At 43.1% G+C, this 17,020-nt stretch overlaps 1 protein-coding gene across 3 annotated transcripts in view; it reads right to left on the minus strand.

The window, feature by feature from the left end:
• Window positions 1-17,020, minus strand: part of chd1 (chromodomain helicase DNA binding protein 1) — a 121,447-nt gene that overhangs the window by 102,038 nt on the left and 2,389 nt on the right. For all 3 annotated transcript variants that reach the window (XM_034191476.1, XM_034191475.1, XM_034191474.1), the window contains exon 2: window positions 618-733. In XM_034191476.1, the coding sequence (XP_034047367.1) occupies window positions 618-670 (53 nt within the window). In that variant the 5' untranslated portion in view covers window positions 671-733. The remainder of the gene's footprint in view (window positions 1-617; window positions 734-17,020) is intronic.

Raw genomic sequence — 17,020 nt, forward strand, 5'->3', positions numbered from 1 at the left:
GCTGTCTCAGAAAATGGTCACAAAATTTGACTATTTGGAGCTACTTTGAAGCCCTGCTATCAATTCAGTTAATTTATATTGACCCAAATACCAATATAAGTCACCCCAAGGTGCTTCACTAGTGAAAGGTCTAACCTTACCAACCCCCCAGAAGAAGCACACAGGCAACAGCGGTTAGGGAAAAACTTAAAAATCACCTCAAATAAGTGTTAACAAAAAATGTGATATGAGATTTTTTTTTCTGTTTTTTTTTTTTTTAAACAAGCATATTTCCATTAAGCATATGTTCAATTCAGTACTTCGATTTGCACAATTTGGGGGGAAGTGGAAACCCAATCAGCAGACATTAACTATAGAAGCCCTGCAAGCTGCTCACATTAACTACAACGGCTGCAACTCACACATGGACTTAACAGTTGCTCAGGGGAAACGAAGAGTTCCACATACAGAAAAATAAATAAAAACTATAGCTCTGTTCATTTGGTACATGTGCGTACTGAACCGAAAGGCTCATACCAAAAATCTCTGGTACAAACACATGTTTCGTTACACCCCTACCGATTGATGAGATGACTTCTGGAAAAACTTTGAGTTCCTTGAGAAATAATTTGCATTACCTTGACTCTCTGCTGCTGTTGCTTACACTTTCCTCCTTGCTGCATCCAGCCATGCTGAAGTCCAAAATGTAGACTTCTGCCAAATAATCTCAAGTATTATCGTCCACGTCTTTGACCTGGAAGAGCAAATACACATCACCAACATCAGAAATACATTAAAGCAAAAATAATGTGTGTCCCCGTCCAACCTCAAAGTTAGGTTTCAGTGCTGGTCAAGTTATTTGTTGCGGGCTTTAAAAAAGGAGTCTCACTCCTTAAACACACCAAATCTGTCTGTGTTTCCATCCTCACTTTGTTTTGTTAAACCCCCATTACACAGGGATGGGGTACATTCTGCAGTCAAGAAATCGCATCGAACGCCACATGTCGCCAAAGAGCTGCTGCCAGGGCCGCTCGGTATCCACTCACAAACTGCCATCATCGCTGTGGAGTCTGAAGATGCACCTGACCCACAGAAGAGTCGCCGAGGCCAGAGGACGCTCAAACAGCACACAAGCCCCACACAAACACCTCACAGAACACCCCATGACTACCTGATGGGTGTGCAACAAAACGCTGCGGCAACAGCAGATCAGCCACTGTAACGTGACTGAAGTTTTGAATTGAAGATTTATTTTTAACATAACAAAAGAAAAAAGAAAAAACAACAGACAACATAAAATTAAAGTTAGTTCAAATGGAGTGAGAAGAAGACAAAACTTATCTAATCCTACTCCTTCTCCCTGTATGATTTATATATCAATCCATTTCCTTAAAAATACTACTTTGACAATCATGATAACAATAATAGCAACAACAATAATAATATTAGCAATAATGATACAATGATACAATACAATTTTAGAAAAAAGACAAAAACAAAACAACAGAAGAAACAGACCCAACTTAAAATAAACATAAATAAATCCATAAAACAAATAGAGAAATAAATAATCAATAACAGTCTCCTGTGAACACCTAGTGACTCTCACGCTTCCTCCCTGTATCCCACGAAAACACATTCTTTATATTTTGTTCTATTTCATTCCTCCTGACCACCAGAGGGCGGTGCTTTAGCACCTGAATAACTACATGTGCGCAGCACAGAAGTCGAGAATATATACCAACAAAGTCACACCATTGAATGTGACCTGGGTGACGTCACAGGTTGTCTTTATATACCAGACGCACCCAGCGCTCGCTTCTTTTCTACATTCTTGCATTTTTAGAGGTTGAGAACGCATTTAGCTGCGATTGCCGCTCTCGCTTGTAGCCTCCCAACCCACCTTCGGTTGGAGCTAGGTGCACTGCACACGTCCTCCAGAGGCTGCGAGACACGGCTTCACCGTTTTTTGTATTCTTTGACGCCTGTCGTGAGTACACCTTCCTAAACGCCGGGTGCGCGCCTTGCCGCTGCCCTGCTGGATATTTTCCTCTGTGCACATTAGCTGTGTTGTTTCGATGAAAGCTGGCTATTTGTTTAGTTGTGTCGCTAACCCCGTTAACTACGTGGTAGTGTGTGTATCAGAACCAGTATAGTGTACTGTGTTGGCTTGCTGTGAGTGTTTTCCACTCCTTGAAGTACTTTGTTTGCACTGCAGCCATTTGCTAAGTTTAACAGCTCCGCTAGCAGCTAGTGTTGTCGCCGTTGCTCTAAGTGACTTAGCACTTGGGCTGTGAGTTTTCTCGGCTGTGTGCATCGTGTTATTACTGTGGCTGTGAGTGGTTCACGCTCCGGGCCTTGTATTAGCTTTTACACTGTGAGTGTTTCAAGCTCCGTGCCTCGTGCCGAGTCTGCAGCTGGAGCGCTTCACGCTCCGTGCCTCGTGTCAAGTCGACGGCTGTGAGTGCTTCACGCTCCGTGCCTCATGTTACTATTTACACTGCGTGTGATTCACGCTTTGTCTTTCCATTTGTAACTGTCAGGGCTTGCGTTAGCCATCTGTATGCAGTCCACAATGTTGACGGGGCCTTTGTTGCATGGCTGTAGTACCTGTTTGGCTCCCTTGAGCCCAGATGATATACATATGTTTTGCCCCTCCTGTCTTGGGATCGGACACCTGAGGGAAGCCCTGACTGGTGATGCCTGCCTTAATTGTGCCAGCATGCCACTGGCAGAGAGATCTGCTAGACTTGCGGCATTGGAAAGTGGAATATCTAGTGCGACTTTGGCCTCCAGCCCCAGGAAGGACCCAAAGCGCCGTAAACGCCCACATGCAGGAGCCCCTTCTGCTAAGAAGGTTACTCATGACCATGCTTTGGCTGAAAAGGTCGAAACGTTGACTTCTGAGTTTGCTCAGATTAAGTCCTTGCTTCTGAATCTACAGCCGAAGGATGCAGTGACAGTTCCTGCTGTCCCTAATGAGGCTGATCAGACCAATGTAGTTACTCAGCAGGAGGACGATGTCGTGTCTATTGCTGCAACTGATTCCTTGTACATGACAAGTGATATAAACTGTGTGGAGGATGAGGATGAGAGGAGTCTTTCTCCAAGCCATTCATTAGTGGGCTCTCATACCTCCGAGGCAGAGTCCATGCCGCAAACTGAACCTGGACTATCCTTTGTCAAGCAAGCTGTTCAGTTGGCTTTATCCAGGATTGGGGTCGACAATCCCCCTGCAGAAACCACCGCTTCAAGTGCCTTTTTCCAAGTCACTCAGAAGCCTGAGTTCAACGTTCCAGTTTCACAACCATATATCAAGGAGCTCCACCGATGTTGGCGGACCCCAAATCACTGACCCATCTATCACACGACTGCAGAGCCCTTAGCTCTATGTGTGATTCAGCGCAGTATGGTCTGAACCGTATGCCCGCCGTTGACAGCAACCTGGTTGTGGCTCCAGCTGATGCTGCTCGGCCGGATGCCCGCTGCCCACGCCCTCAGTGTAGGGTCACTGATGACCTCCTCACCAAAAGCTATGACATAGCTGCTCGCATCGGTCGCCTAGGCAACTCACTGTCCCATTTAGCCCTTGCCCTCTCAAAGTATTTGAGGGAGGCAGAGGTTGATGATGCTACGCAAAGTCTTAGTGATGCCTCACTCCAAACCTTTGCTTATATGTCCAGAGAGCTTGGCAGACTGATGTCAACCCTTACCTTCACTAGACGTCAGGTGTGGCTTGAGCAGTCCCCCCTTTCCGAATCCTGCAGAGGCACACTCCGTTCGCTGCCGGTTCTTCCAGGCCAAGTATTTGGACCTGCGGCCCAACAAACTTTAGAGCGTGCTGTCGAGGCTAGTAAATCTCGGCAACAGTTTGTTGACCTACACCGGTCTTCCAGACCTCAGCCAGTCAGACGTGCTACAGCTTTTCATTCTACATCCAGGCTTCCACCGACTCCCAGAGCTGCACGTGCTTTTGCAGTTGAGGGCCAGCTCTCCCAGCAGCCTGCCTTCCGTGAGCCTACGGGCAGATCCCCGAGAACTGAACGGTTTCGCAGAGCTTCCAGTAATCGCGCCCAGAGGTCCTCAGGGATGCGAGGCAGAGGTGGTCGGGTCTGACTGCCAATGTTTGGCCCCCAGCTGTTTTTCATGAAATCAACTCAGCCACCGGGAAGCTCAAGTTCAAGACCCATGGGTCATTTCAACCTTGTTCGAAGGTTACAGAATTCAGTTCGGATGTCGTCCTCCAAAGTTCAATGGGGTGAGGATGACTGTTGTTTCCAACTCGGTGCAGTCTGCTGCCCTACAACGGGAGATTTTGGAACTCCTGGAGAAGGGGGCCATAGAGCCAGTTCACAGATCAGACCAGCTCAGGGGGTTCTATTCAATTTACTTCCTTGTTCCAAAGAAGGATGGCAGCTTTCGTCCTATCCTCGATCTCCGACGTCTGAATCGTTATATCAAAGTGCTGCAGTTTCACATGCTCCGCACAGTAGACGTCCTTCAAACTATCACACCAGGAGACTGGTTCACAAGTGTCGACTTAAAAGATGCCTATTTCCATGTGCCAGTGGCGCCTCATCACAGGCAGTTTCTCCGCTTTGCTTTCGAAGGTCAGGCATACCAGTTCAGGGTGCTTCCTTTCGGCCTCTCTCTTGCCCCTCATACATTTACCAGATGTATGGCTGCAGCACTAGCCCCACTGCAAGCTCTTGGATTAAGAATCCTAGCCTACTTAGACGATTGGCTTGTCTGCGCTCCGACTCAGGAGCAGGCGCACAACGACACATCTCTTCTACTGAACCATGTCTCTCATTTAGGACTCACAGTGAACTTTGCAAAGAGTTCTCTTGTTCCCAGTCAACAAGCGACCTTCATCGGCATTGCCATCAACTCCCTGACTATGACTGCATCGCCATCCCTGCAGAGAGTGGACGATGTAATTCGTCTCGTCTCACACATTCAACGGGCTGTGACGCTGCCTTTTGGTTTGCTGTGGTGTGAGAAACAAAAGTTAGACCCGGAGCATTGCCCTGTGCCTATTCTCCTCAAATATTTACAAGAACTGCTGGAGAAAGGACTTTCTGTCGCTACCTTGAAGGTTTATGTTGCTGCAATCTCTGCCCGGCACGTCTACGTTGATGGCCGGTCAGTGGGTTCACACCTCTTAGTGTGTCGTTTTTTTTGAAAGGTGCTCTACGTTTGCGGCCTCCAAGGCTTGCACGCGTACCTTCATGGGACCTTCCTCTAGTCCTGGAAGGTTTAAGCTTATCCCCTTTCGAACCAGTTGAAAGTGCTGATCTTAAATGGGTGTCAGTGAAGACTGCCTTTCTACTTGCACTGTCTTTGGCTAAGCGGGTGGGAGAGCTCCATGCCCTATCAGTCGCTGGGGACTGTTTGCGATGGAATTCTGACGGATCTGGGGTTACGCTGTGGCCTAATCCGTCCTTTTTACCCAAGAGAATTTCAACTTTTCATGTTAACCAGCCACTTTCCTTGGCTGTGTATGTCCCGCATTCTGATCCAGGATTATCTGTTTCAGGTTCCCTGTGTCCTGTCCGAATGTTGAAGCAGTACATTAGTGCGACTGCCGGGATCCGGAAAACGGATGCCCTGTTTGTGTGTTACGGTGATCACAAAAGAGACTGTGCTGTCTCAAAGCAGTGACTCTCGCATTGGGTCGTGGATGCCATTTTACAAGTATACAGGTCCAGAGGTCTTCAGCCTCCTAAGGTTACGTGCCATTCCACCAGAGGGGTGTCCACCTCCTGGGCTGCACTGAGAGGTGTCCCTTTGAGTGATATTTGTGCTGCTGCTACGTGGGCTTTGTCCTGTACCTTCGCCCGCTATTACAGACTGAATGTGGCCGCTCCTCCTGCGGTGACTTCGGCGGTGTTGTCTGCCTCCACTCCCCACTGCTGATGCGAGGTGAGTGTGACTCTTTGTGACCTTGTTGGTATTAAGTCATCCAGGTGCTAAAGCACCGCCCTCTGGCGGTCAGGAGGAATGAAATAGAACGAGAGTTACGAATGTAACTACGGTTCTATGAATTCCAGATGACCGCCAGAGTTGCTTGTCACTCAGTCTTGCGAGTTCATTCCGAAAAGAAGCGAGCGCTGGGTGCGTCTGGTATATAAAGACAACCAGTGACGTCACCCAGGTCACATTCAATGGTGTGACTTTGTTGGTATATATTCTCGACCTCTGTGCTGCGCACATGTAGTTGTCCAGGTGCTAAAGCACCGCCCTCTGGCGGTCATCTGGAATTCATAGAACCGTAGTTACATTCGTAACTCTCGTTTTAAACTCTTGAATGTTTGGACACTACTTTAACTCCTCATTCATACTGTTCCACAGTCTCACCCCACAAAATGAAATGCAAAATCGTTTCTTGTTTGTGTGGATTTTGTTCATTTTGAAGTTGTATTTACCTCGTAAATGATACCACCCCCCCCCCCCCCCCCCCCCCACTCAATCCTTGAACAATTTCTGTATGTTTTTTGGTAAAAAAGTCATTTTTAACTTGTACAAGATCTGTGCTGTTTGTAATTTTACTATGTCTGTTAATTTTAATAGTTTGGATTTTAAGAAGAGTGAGTGAGTATGATCATATCATTTCAATATCACAGTCAACAGGCGCATAATGATCAGGGCTGTGTGCTGTGATTTTTATGAATAAAATAAATTTTATAAAGTGCAAAATAAGTTCATTGTCACCTCATGTCCGCCTCTCTCTCTCTCTCTCTCTCTCTCTCTCTCTCTCTCTCTCTCTATATATATATATATATATATATATATATATATGAATGGCTGACTGGATCCTTGTCATTTGACTGGTGCTCTGTACGTCACGTGACATGGATTATTCGTCCTATTTGCACTGCGTTGCTTTTAGAGTGCAATTTGGTTCCCTACGTTTGCAAACCCCGCCCAGCAGTGCAGGCAACATTTAGCTAAACATGCAGAGTTTGTTTTGCTGATGGACAACGATTTGGAGGAGTTAATTGACGGTGCTAATTCTCCGAACACACACACATATTAACAAATACACTGCGCTGTAAGCTGTCTGGAGGCATGAAGAGCTGTTAGGAAGAAGTTAGAATGAAAAGCTGGACTAATTTCTGACATGATTTTTTTTTTTTCGCTTATTTTTGGACTATTTAAAGCTTGTGTTGGATTGTTGATGTCAGAGCAGCAGTGATGCACCAAAGCTGGGTGAATTTCTTTTTTTTTTTTTTCGCTGGAGTGAGGAAGTACACAGTCTTTCTTTTTGTTTTGTTTTTTTTTGAAGTACACAAAGTCAGTTCAGTGACGCACCAAAATGTAAGTCCCCTTTCTGTTGTTTATAAATTAATACTATAATATCGAATAACAAGGATCTATTTTAGCCATTATATAAAACAAATAATGAATGTTTTTACATTATTTCAATGGTACAAATATTTCATGAGGTGAAAGCTGGAACATACCATTCAATGAACTCAAACATTCATTATTTGTATTTTATATGAGTGCCCACGAACAGTGAGGAAACATACTGCAAAACGCTCAAAATCCAGCATATAGGGTGTCTCAAAAAATGTACCCAAAAGTACTGTAAAATATGAATACCAGGAAACCGTTTTACTGGGAAATAATGGTGTTTTTCTCATTTCAGGAACATTAAAGTCCAGGAAAAATGCCGCAGTCGACCCTAATTCAGAGAACAAAAATATATTATATTAATATATATAAACAATAAATATGATTTACACATAAAAAATAAATAATAAAAATGTGAAGTTGCTGAAATTCCTGTTGTTCATTTTGCCTAATTCTGCATTAGACTGAAGTATAATTTATATCTGTTGTGACTGTGTGATGCTGAAGTTAAGGTATTACACCTCTCAAAGTGAAATTACAGTTACATCACACTGAGTGTTCTCATTTTTCTACGACAACGCTGCACTAAGTGGAACTGATAAGAGTAGGGATGGGTATTGGTAAGATTTTATCGATATCGATGCCATTATCGATTCTGTTTATCAATCTGATTCCTTATCGATACCTCATGAATTTTGTACTAAAAGTAGGCTTTACAGGTTTTCTATGTATTTAATTGAGTCTTAAAGTAAATAAATATGAAATTGGTTACTGTATCCTTGATCTCTGGACATAAATAAAAATAAACAAAACGGTGTTTCGCTTTGAAGTTATTAATTCAGACTGGATTCTATCATTCTATCTTGACTCAGCAGAGAGCCGCGCAGCATTTGGAGCTGTGTGAACAGAACGGAGGACGATTCTCGTTTCTTTCTTGCAACAAGACAGGAGTCCCAGTTAGTAACTTTAATCCGCACAAAAGTGACTCACGATTGACATATTCAGGGATGAAAGTGGTGAAAAACAAAAAAAGCTGAAACCCAAAATTACCCCCCAACACCACGTGCACGAAAATGTTTCAATTCTAGAAGCTCTGAAATGCAATCTGGGACTATTCCAGACAATAAACTGCAGTGAGTGCAGCATCCATTTAGTGAGGAAAAAAAAAAACAACATTATTCAAATTCATTCCAGTAGTATTCTACTCTTACTAGGATGCAGCAGTTTTCTAGTTTGGCAGATAGTTCTGGAGGAAATCACTGAAGAAATTAATAAATTGAAAATATGGTTTGACCGAAACAAACTGTCATTAAACTTAAATAAAACTGGGATGAAATGGAGGTGTAAGAGTCACTAGGTGTTCACAGGAAACACTTATTTATTTCTGTATGTATGTATTTATTTATGTATGTTCATTGTTACTTGCTTTTATATTTCCTGTTGTGTTTCTATTCAGGTTCTTTTTGTCTCTTTCTCTAAAATTGTATATAATAAGTATATATTGAATATAATAATCATTAGATTATTAATATATAAACAAAAATAAATTTAAGAATTTAAGGGAATGCTGTGTTCTTTTTCTGCCATGCTGTTTACTTCTGCTGCTGACCCTGCGCTCACTGTTTGTTTCACTGTTTGTCTGTTACCGTTATTCAATTTGTTTTAACGTATTTTTTAAGCAGTTCATTGGTTTAATGTGGATGTGACCTGTCAGAACCTCACTGCACTTTGCACTTTGGACCTTATCGTCGCAATGAAAATCGCACTGCTGTGGATCATTTTCTGCCTATCAGCGTTTGCGCACGGGAGCTGCCTCACAAGCCGGCAAAGCTTCCTTACTTACACCAGAGAGCATCTTTTGTCACTTCGCTCACCTGGTGGGGTTCCTTCAGTTTATCTACCTGCGGACTGTCAGGAAATCCGACGGGCTCTTAAATGTCTGGGGAAGAGGAAAAAGCGTGGCTCCAGGAGAGGCGTGAGGCACCGACTCTGGAGACGCCGCAAGAGATTCCCGCTGCCTGTCATCACTCTGTCTAACGTCCGCTCGGTAAGCAATAAACTCGATGAACTTGTGCTGAGAGCCGAGCATGACAGTGAATTTAGACAGAGTAATCTTGTATGTTTGACGGAAACATGGCTTAAAGATCATCACGATACACCGAGCCTGACAGGCTACACCGCTGTCAGACCGGACAGGGACGCGTGCACTGCGCACAAATCCATCGGAGGGGGTCTGTGTTTGTTTGTGGATAACAGCTGGGCCACTCAATACAGCATACGAGAGCAAGTATGCACACCTGACTATGAGATACTGACTGTATCTTTTAGACCCTTCTATCTTCCGCGGGAGTTCGGACAGATCACTGTCATTCTCGTATACGTGCCCGGTCCAGATGACGACGCAGCAGGAGAGAGAATAGCAGAGAGCTATAATAATGCACTCACCCGCTCTGCTGACCAGCCCGTTTTCATTCTGGGTGACTTTAACTCCTGCAGTCTGTCTGACCACCTGCCCACTCTACAGCAATATGTAGACTGTCCTACACGTCTGTATCGCACGCTTGACCGTTGCTATGGCAACATCCCAGAGGCTTATAAAGCGGTATGCAGACCGCCTCTTGGAAAATCTGACCACAATGTGATTCATCTTTTGCCTAAATACAAAGCCGTGGTCAAAAGAATTAAAACAGTTAATAAGCAAGTACAGGCGTGGTCCGAGGAAAGCAAAGAGCAACTCAGAGACTGTTTTGATGAAACAAACTGGGACATTTTCTTTGAATCCTGTCTGGATGGAGATGAACTCACTGACACCATCACATCTTATATTAACTTCTGTGAGGATAACGTGTCAGAGACTAAAACTGTGAAAATATTCCCAAATAACAAACCCTGGGTGTCCAAACAATTGAAAATCTGTCTTAATGAAAAGAAGGCAGCCTTCTGCTCTGGTAATGTGCAATTAATGCAGGAAAAAAGGAGACAGCTGAGAGGGAACATATTTAAGGCAAAAATTGAGTACAAGAATAAAGTAGAAAGTAAATTTTTCAGTGGCAATACTGGGCTCGACAATAGCACTGGTCCGATGGCCCGGCGGCCTTTTTTACATGTTCCGGGCCACCACGGGCCAGTGAAGTTCATATTTCACTGGTCTGTATGGGCCAGTAAGAATTAAAATCGCTTTGGGCAGATTTATTAGTCTAATGCCGCGTTCACACCGGGCGCGATCAGATGCTACAAATTTGCGGGGGTCGCGTGGCAACGGACGCGCCTCCTTCACCCGATGTGTCGCTCTGCTTTTGCTGCGAAAATTCGCCCCGGTGCGTCATCAAATAGGAGGAGCTTCCATTCAGCTCGCCGGCTCCGGTTGTCAGTCAAGTTAACATGACGGACCTTGATCACACGGAGCGAGTTGTTGTGGAAAGCTGACAAACGTCATGAGACGTTCCCAATTCAGGCAGTATCATTATTTGCTGCAGGAGCTGCGTCTGGATGATGGCTGCTTTCAGCGGTCCTTCTGCCTCTGCAGGACCCAACTTGAGGACCAACTGTCCCGTTCACGCGCGCACATGTAAACAATTAAAAAAAAAAGAAAAAAAAAGAAAAAGAAACTCCGCTCCCGCTGCTGTGGGGCTGCTGCTCCTCCAAAAACTCTTGTCATAGTTGTGAAATAAATGACAAAAGAGACATACGTCCTGCTCACAGGCTGCTACCAGAGACAGGACATGTTGCACCACTTCGCAATGTTGGGAACATTGCCGAAGTGCAGACAAACTTCGTCTGCAGGCGCATCTTCTGATGTGGCGCAAATTTCGCTTCAACATCGACGCGTCATTTTCGCTTAAGTAAGATCGAGCGCAATGAATATTATGAATTTCTTGAAACCTCCTGCCCCTGGGCAGAAACCAGGAAAGCAAAGGAAAGAACAGCTATCACCCTCAAAACAAGCACAGAAGAGGAAGGCTGCTGATGCTGAATATGAGAAGAAAAGGGTGAGGAAAACTTGGCAAACTTCCTGGAAGAAAAGACGGCCATAGCTGGAGCGTGATGAGGAGAGTGAGGTTGTCTTCTGTGGAACTTGTAGGGCCATGCCAGAATATGCTAACAAGTAAGTATAAATATACCATGTCCTGGTACACAATGTGGTATGATTTCATACGCCAGTTTAAAAGTCTAATCAGTATGCCCTTGTGGAAACCCCACAGTGACAACATTAGCAAGGGAACTTGGTTTATGAAATTTAACATATTAATTTTGTAAATGATCAAGAAATAAATTTATTTTTGTATTAATGTCTGAGTGTTGAAAAAATTCCTATCAGTTACCTACCGACATTTTTTTCAAAGTTTACTCACTTTAAGGTTTTTATCATGTAGTATAAGAATTTTGTGTTTGTTTTCAAGTGTTTTTACATTAAGGAAACCCAATTCTAATGTCTGAGTGTTGATTTAAAAAATTCTTATCAGTTACCCCCCGGTTCGGCACAGGCGTGAAAGTATGGGCCAGTGATATTTTCATCCGGGCCAGTAACTTTCAGATTCTACTGGCCCTGTGGGCCAATGCATAAATTGCCTTATTGTCAAGCCCTGCAATATAAAACAAGCCTGGGAAGGTCTAAATACATTGATGGGCAAATCCAGTAAGAAATGTGATGCTCTTACAACCATTAATCAATGTTTTGTTGATGAGTTAAACCGTTTCTTCTGTAGATTTGATAAAGTGGATGATAAACAGGAATGTGATGAGATCTGTAAAAATCTTCCAGCAGGAGCTCCCACAGCTATCACTGAGGATGACGTGGCTAAAAGTCTTTCTAAACTGAAGCGGAACAAGGCCACTGGCCCAGATGGCCTGAAAGCCCGTCTACTCAAAGACTGTGCTCCTCAATTAAAAGGAGTCTTTTCCAGATTGTTTAATTCCCTTCTTGTCAGAGGAGTGGCCAAATCTTGGAAATTCTCCATAATAAGGCCTATACCAAAAAAGCCAGGGGCAAGCAAACTTGAAGATTTTCGGCCCATTGCCATAACCTCCATATTATGTAAAAGTATGGAGAGAGTTTTAGTTGATGTCCTGACCACCACAGTGGTCAGTGAACTAGACCCTCTGCAGTTTGCCTATGGGACAGAGGTACTGATGATGCCGGATTGATCTTGCTGGACATGATCTCAAAGCAGCTTTCACTTGCTAAAGCATATGCTCGGGTTTTGTTTGTAGACTTCAGTGCAGCTTTTAATTCTATGAAATTACATATTCTTCTGAAAAGGCTGGCTGATTTAAATGTTGAAAAGGGCCTGATGCTCTGGATCAGAGACTTTCTGTCTTGTCGCCCTCAAAGAGTTTGTGCTAACAACATTCTGTCAGGAGAGCTCATCATAAGCACTGGCTGCCCACAGGGTAGCGTTCTTTCACCTCTGCTCTTCTCTCTTTTTACAAACGAATTTGCAGTTAATGACACAAACTTTAAACTGATTAAATACGCGGATGACATGGCCCTAGTCGGCCTGCTACAGAAGCGTGACTCCTCTGGCGAAGCCTCCTATCTCGCTCACATTAAGGCTCTTGAAGCTTGGTGTCTTGACAGCCAGCTGGAAATCAATGTGTCTAAGACAAAGGAGCTTGTTTTTCACACAAAGCAAGAACTGACCATGCAGCCAGTTTCACTCGATGGCCAGCTTGTTGAAACGGTTGAAACTTTTAAATATCTTGGTACAGTTCTTGATAGTCACTTGAGCTTCTTTGAAAACACTGATTTTATCTTTAAGAAATGTTCACAACGACTCAGTCTTCTCAGAAGATTGAGTTGTCTTGGTGTTAAGCCGCAGATTTTAGAGCTTGTGTATTCTGCACATATTGAAAGTATTTTAACATTTCATCTTTGTGTTTGGTTTGGTCACTTGAGTTGTAAATGTAAGGACAAATTAAATAGAATTGTAAAAATGGCGGGGACAATTGTGGGAAAACCCCAGAAGACTCTGGCCCACATTTAGACTGACAGGATGAGGAGGAAAGCTGAGAGAGTCCTGGCAGACAGCTCTCATCCTCTGTCCTGTCAGTTTGAGCTCTTGAAGTCTGGGAGGCGCTACAGAGCTCCTCTGGCCAAAGGTTCTTTCAAAAAATCTTTTATGCCAAATGCCGTCACCATAATGAACTCAAAAAAGTGACCACTCCACAAATTAAACCTGAACTGCTTTACTTCTGTTTTATTTGATTTTATTAGATCTTACTGTACGTTTTATTTATCTTACTAGGTCTTATTCTATTTCTTCTTTTACTTCCATGTATTTTATGTATCTTATTTTTGTTTTATTCGTGTGTTTGTATGAATGTTTTATGACTGTTTTTTTGTGCTGGTGAGCCAAAGACAATTTTCCACATTGGTGGACAATAAAGAATTATTCTATTCTATTCTAAGAAATATTACAATTTGAAAACAAATGCATCCGAACGTGATGACAGCTGCAACTGCTTAATGCTAACTTTTAACATTGAAAATGCCATAGACATGCTAACGCATTAGCATCGCTCCCGTTTTTAAGTTATAAAATACATCTATCAACTGTTTCAGATGACCATAACAGGTCGGTTTAACATAGAAAAGGTAAATAATACTCACAGATGTATGCTCTTTAGGGTTTTAGCGGGGGAAAATTAAGCGAAAGAAAGAAAGAATAAATGAAGCAATAGATCGAAGCATTGCTTCAATCTGCGAACCACTGCTTCGATTGGTTCAAGGTTCAAAGCAAAGCCACGCTGCAGAAAAGTTGATTATGGACCCGCTGCAGGGTCTGTAATCAATGTAGAGAAATCATTTTCCTGACAAACACCCCCCAAAACAACGGCCATTCTGAAGGACCGATAACAGAATCGATAAGCACAAAGCTTATTGATGTCAGTGGATCGAATCATTTCTTAACGATACCCGAAAGGAACCAGTTCTCAATACCCATCCCTAGATAAGAGCCACATTAAAAAAAAATTCCATTTATTGACTTTGTTAAGCTGACGAGAGGCTCTTGTTTCATCGGGACAATGACACAGCTCACAGGTCTGTGGTTACCAACTGTCTGAATACCTACCATAGTCTTTTGTGTACCATCTAAATTCGATCTCTCGTCAAACATCAATTTTGACCAGGAGGAATACATAGATAGATATAAAAATTTATTATGGGTCTCACGGTACACAAAAGTCACGGTTTGGTTGATATTTGTGTTTAGTCCTCACGGTTCGGTATGAGTCTGGTACAGCAGCTTTAATATGAGCAGCACAGAGCTGCCATCAGACACTTTAGTACTGCAGGGGTCGAAATACATTTTTTTACCTACTTGCACTGGTGCTAGTAACAAAAAAATTACTTGCACCAGAAAAAGGTACTTGCACACGTGCACTCAATATTGTCTTGACACATAAATGTTGGCTATTAGCCAACAAACCAGGAGACAGTGTAATACATTTCCCCATTAGAAATGGATCTGGTCAGTGTGTATCATCATGGTTTGGGTGCACAAGGACATACAGAGAACTGTAGCTGCCCAGCATGGCATCATCTGGAGTTTAAGCATATTAAAAAGGAAGCTGAGGGTGAAGCGTCTCTCCATTGTGAGGATGACAGTTTAGGTCACATTATGGAGTTCATTTTGAACGAAAGGAAAACATGCGCACGTTTTATTAATTCGAGGGCTGAATTAGGGGAAAATGTGCGCACAAATTATCACAGCCAGGAAAACGTGCGCACGTTTTATTAATTTGAAAGCACGTTTTATTAATTCGCGGGCTCAATTAAAGGAAAACGTGTGCACAAATTATCATGGCCAGAAAAAAATATCAGAGTCAGAGTCATAAAACGCAGGGAAGATGAAGACAACACACTGGAAATTGTTTTTTCCTTATTTATTCCTTTACTGGTTCATTTTACTGGTGCTTATAGTTGATAAAACTTGGATATAGTTACTTGCACCAGTGCAAGTGCAGTATAAAATTACGTGCACCGCTTGAATAATACGTGCACAAACTAGCACATGCCTTACGCGTAGCCAGGGGTGGGCCTGGATGGGCCTGGGCCCACCCACTTGTCAGCCAGGCCCGCCCCATCCATTGAGAAGGCTGAGTCGACACTCGACAGTCACCTGTTGTTGCCTTATTGTATTCCTATGATATGGTATTGCATTAGCACTGAGCGACAATTAATAAATTTTGTCAAAAAACTCTGGTTCATCTTCTGTAATTTTTATTAATTCATTTTCAGAGTACAGTGGTCCCTCACAGCTGGAGCAGTGTGTGTCTGCATCTCTGAGTTCCAGGACTCGGCGCTGGGACGGAGCTCATAGCGCCTGAGTCCTGGAGAAACTGCAAACAGAATCTGTGGAGATCTGTGTGCACATCAGTGGACCACCTGTTCTGGTTCCTCATCCAGAACAATAGAGGGATCATCTCCATCATCATCAGAATCCTCACTGTCTGATGACACGCTGCACGCTCCGTCTTGCTCCAATTAAAAAAAAAATAAAAAGTGTCCCATGGTCACTGCTGTATCACTGTATTACGTTACTAAGCCACATATATTGATTTATAACAGAAAACTGTCAAAAGGGGGAATAAATATGTGTAAAGATGACTGAATATATGAGAGCAGTAAATTAATCAGTGCGTGTGAACGCGCGCATTGACTCACATGTGCGGTTATTCCACCAGCTGATCACTGATCCAGAATGTGAATTCTGCCTTCCAGAACAGCTCTTAAAAAATGTTATATTTAATAAAAAATAAGCGCACGCAGCAGCTGCTGCTGCTACTAATGCTGCATTCAAGTACCGTCGGAAATTACACCTTTTTTTTGTTGTTTCAAATTCAGCAGTTGCTTGTGGCAAAATAATTAATTATATCCACACAAAAAATTAATTCTGGCCTATGTAAGGTGCCTGAGCCCACTGAAGCTGACCCTCCACACAGATAAAAAAAAAAAAAAATTCAAGCAAGCAGGCTGAGTTTGCCCTGTAATTTCCGACGGTTCATGAACGCAGCAGCAGACTCAGCGGTCACAAACTGGCTTCTGCACTGTGTGAAAACATTCAGCTGGTCCAACAAAGTCAAATTAAACAATAACGTGCAGATTTCTTGTTTCGTCAGGGCTTCGTTGTCCTTTGTTAAGTGCAGTGTGACTGGGCCATAACTGATAAAAGACTGTATAATATTTTAACGTTTGCAGCGAGGAAAAACGTTCTTTTGCAGTGGGTTAGTGACAAGTCTCCTTCTGTTCGTGGCTGGCGTAAAATAATTTTTGATCTTCTCCCTTTGGAATACCTCACCAATATTATACATGATAATGAAGACCAGTTTTACAGAACATGGCATCCTTTTTTTGGACTGTATTGGTTTGGACTCCTCTTTGGCTTTATTAAAAAGACTGTGGTGCACCTGAAGGACAGTTATGAATGGGACCGACATCTGGACAACTGAAATATGGCATACTACTCTCTGTAGTATGGCATTTGTACGCAGTTGTCCTAGAACAATCTGTTTTGATGACCACTTTGGCACAGTGAGAAATGTGAAGCACATTGTGACTTAACACAAAGAAAAACTGAGTTACATCTGTAACAGGCTGTGAAACAGAAGCAGTTATCTTTGGAGTTTTCCCATGTAGCTTCTGGTTATATATTCTGTGTGCATAAATTTAGGAGGTGGG

This window comes from Thalassophryne amazonica, chromosome 17, assembly GCF_902500255.1.
Source record: "Thalassophryne amazonica chromosome 17, fThaAma1.1, whole genome shotgun sequence".
Classification (NCBI taxonomy): Eukaryota; Metazoa; Chordata; class Actinopteri; order Batrachoidiformes; family Batrachoididae; genus Thalassophryne; species Thalassophryne amazonica.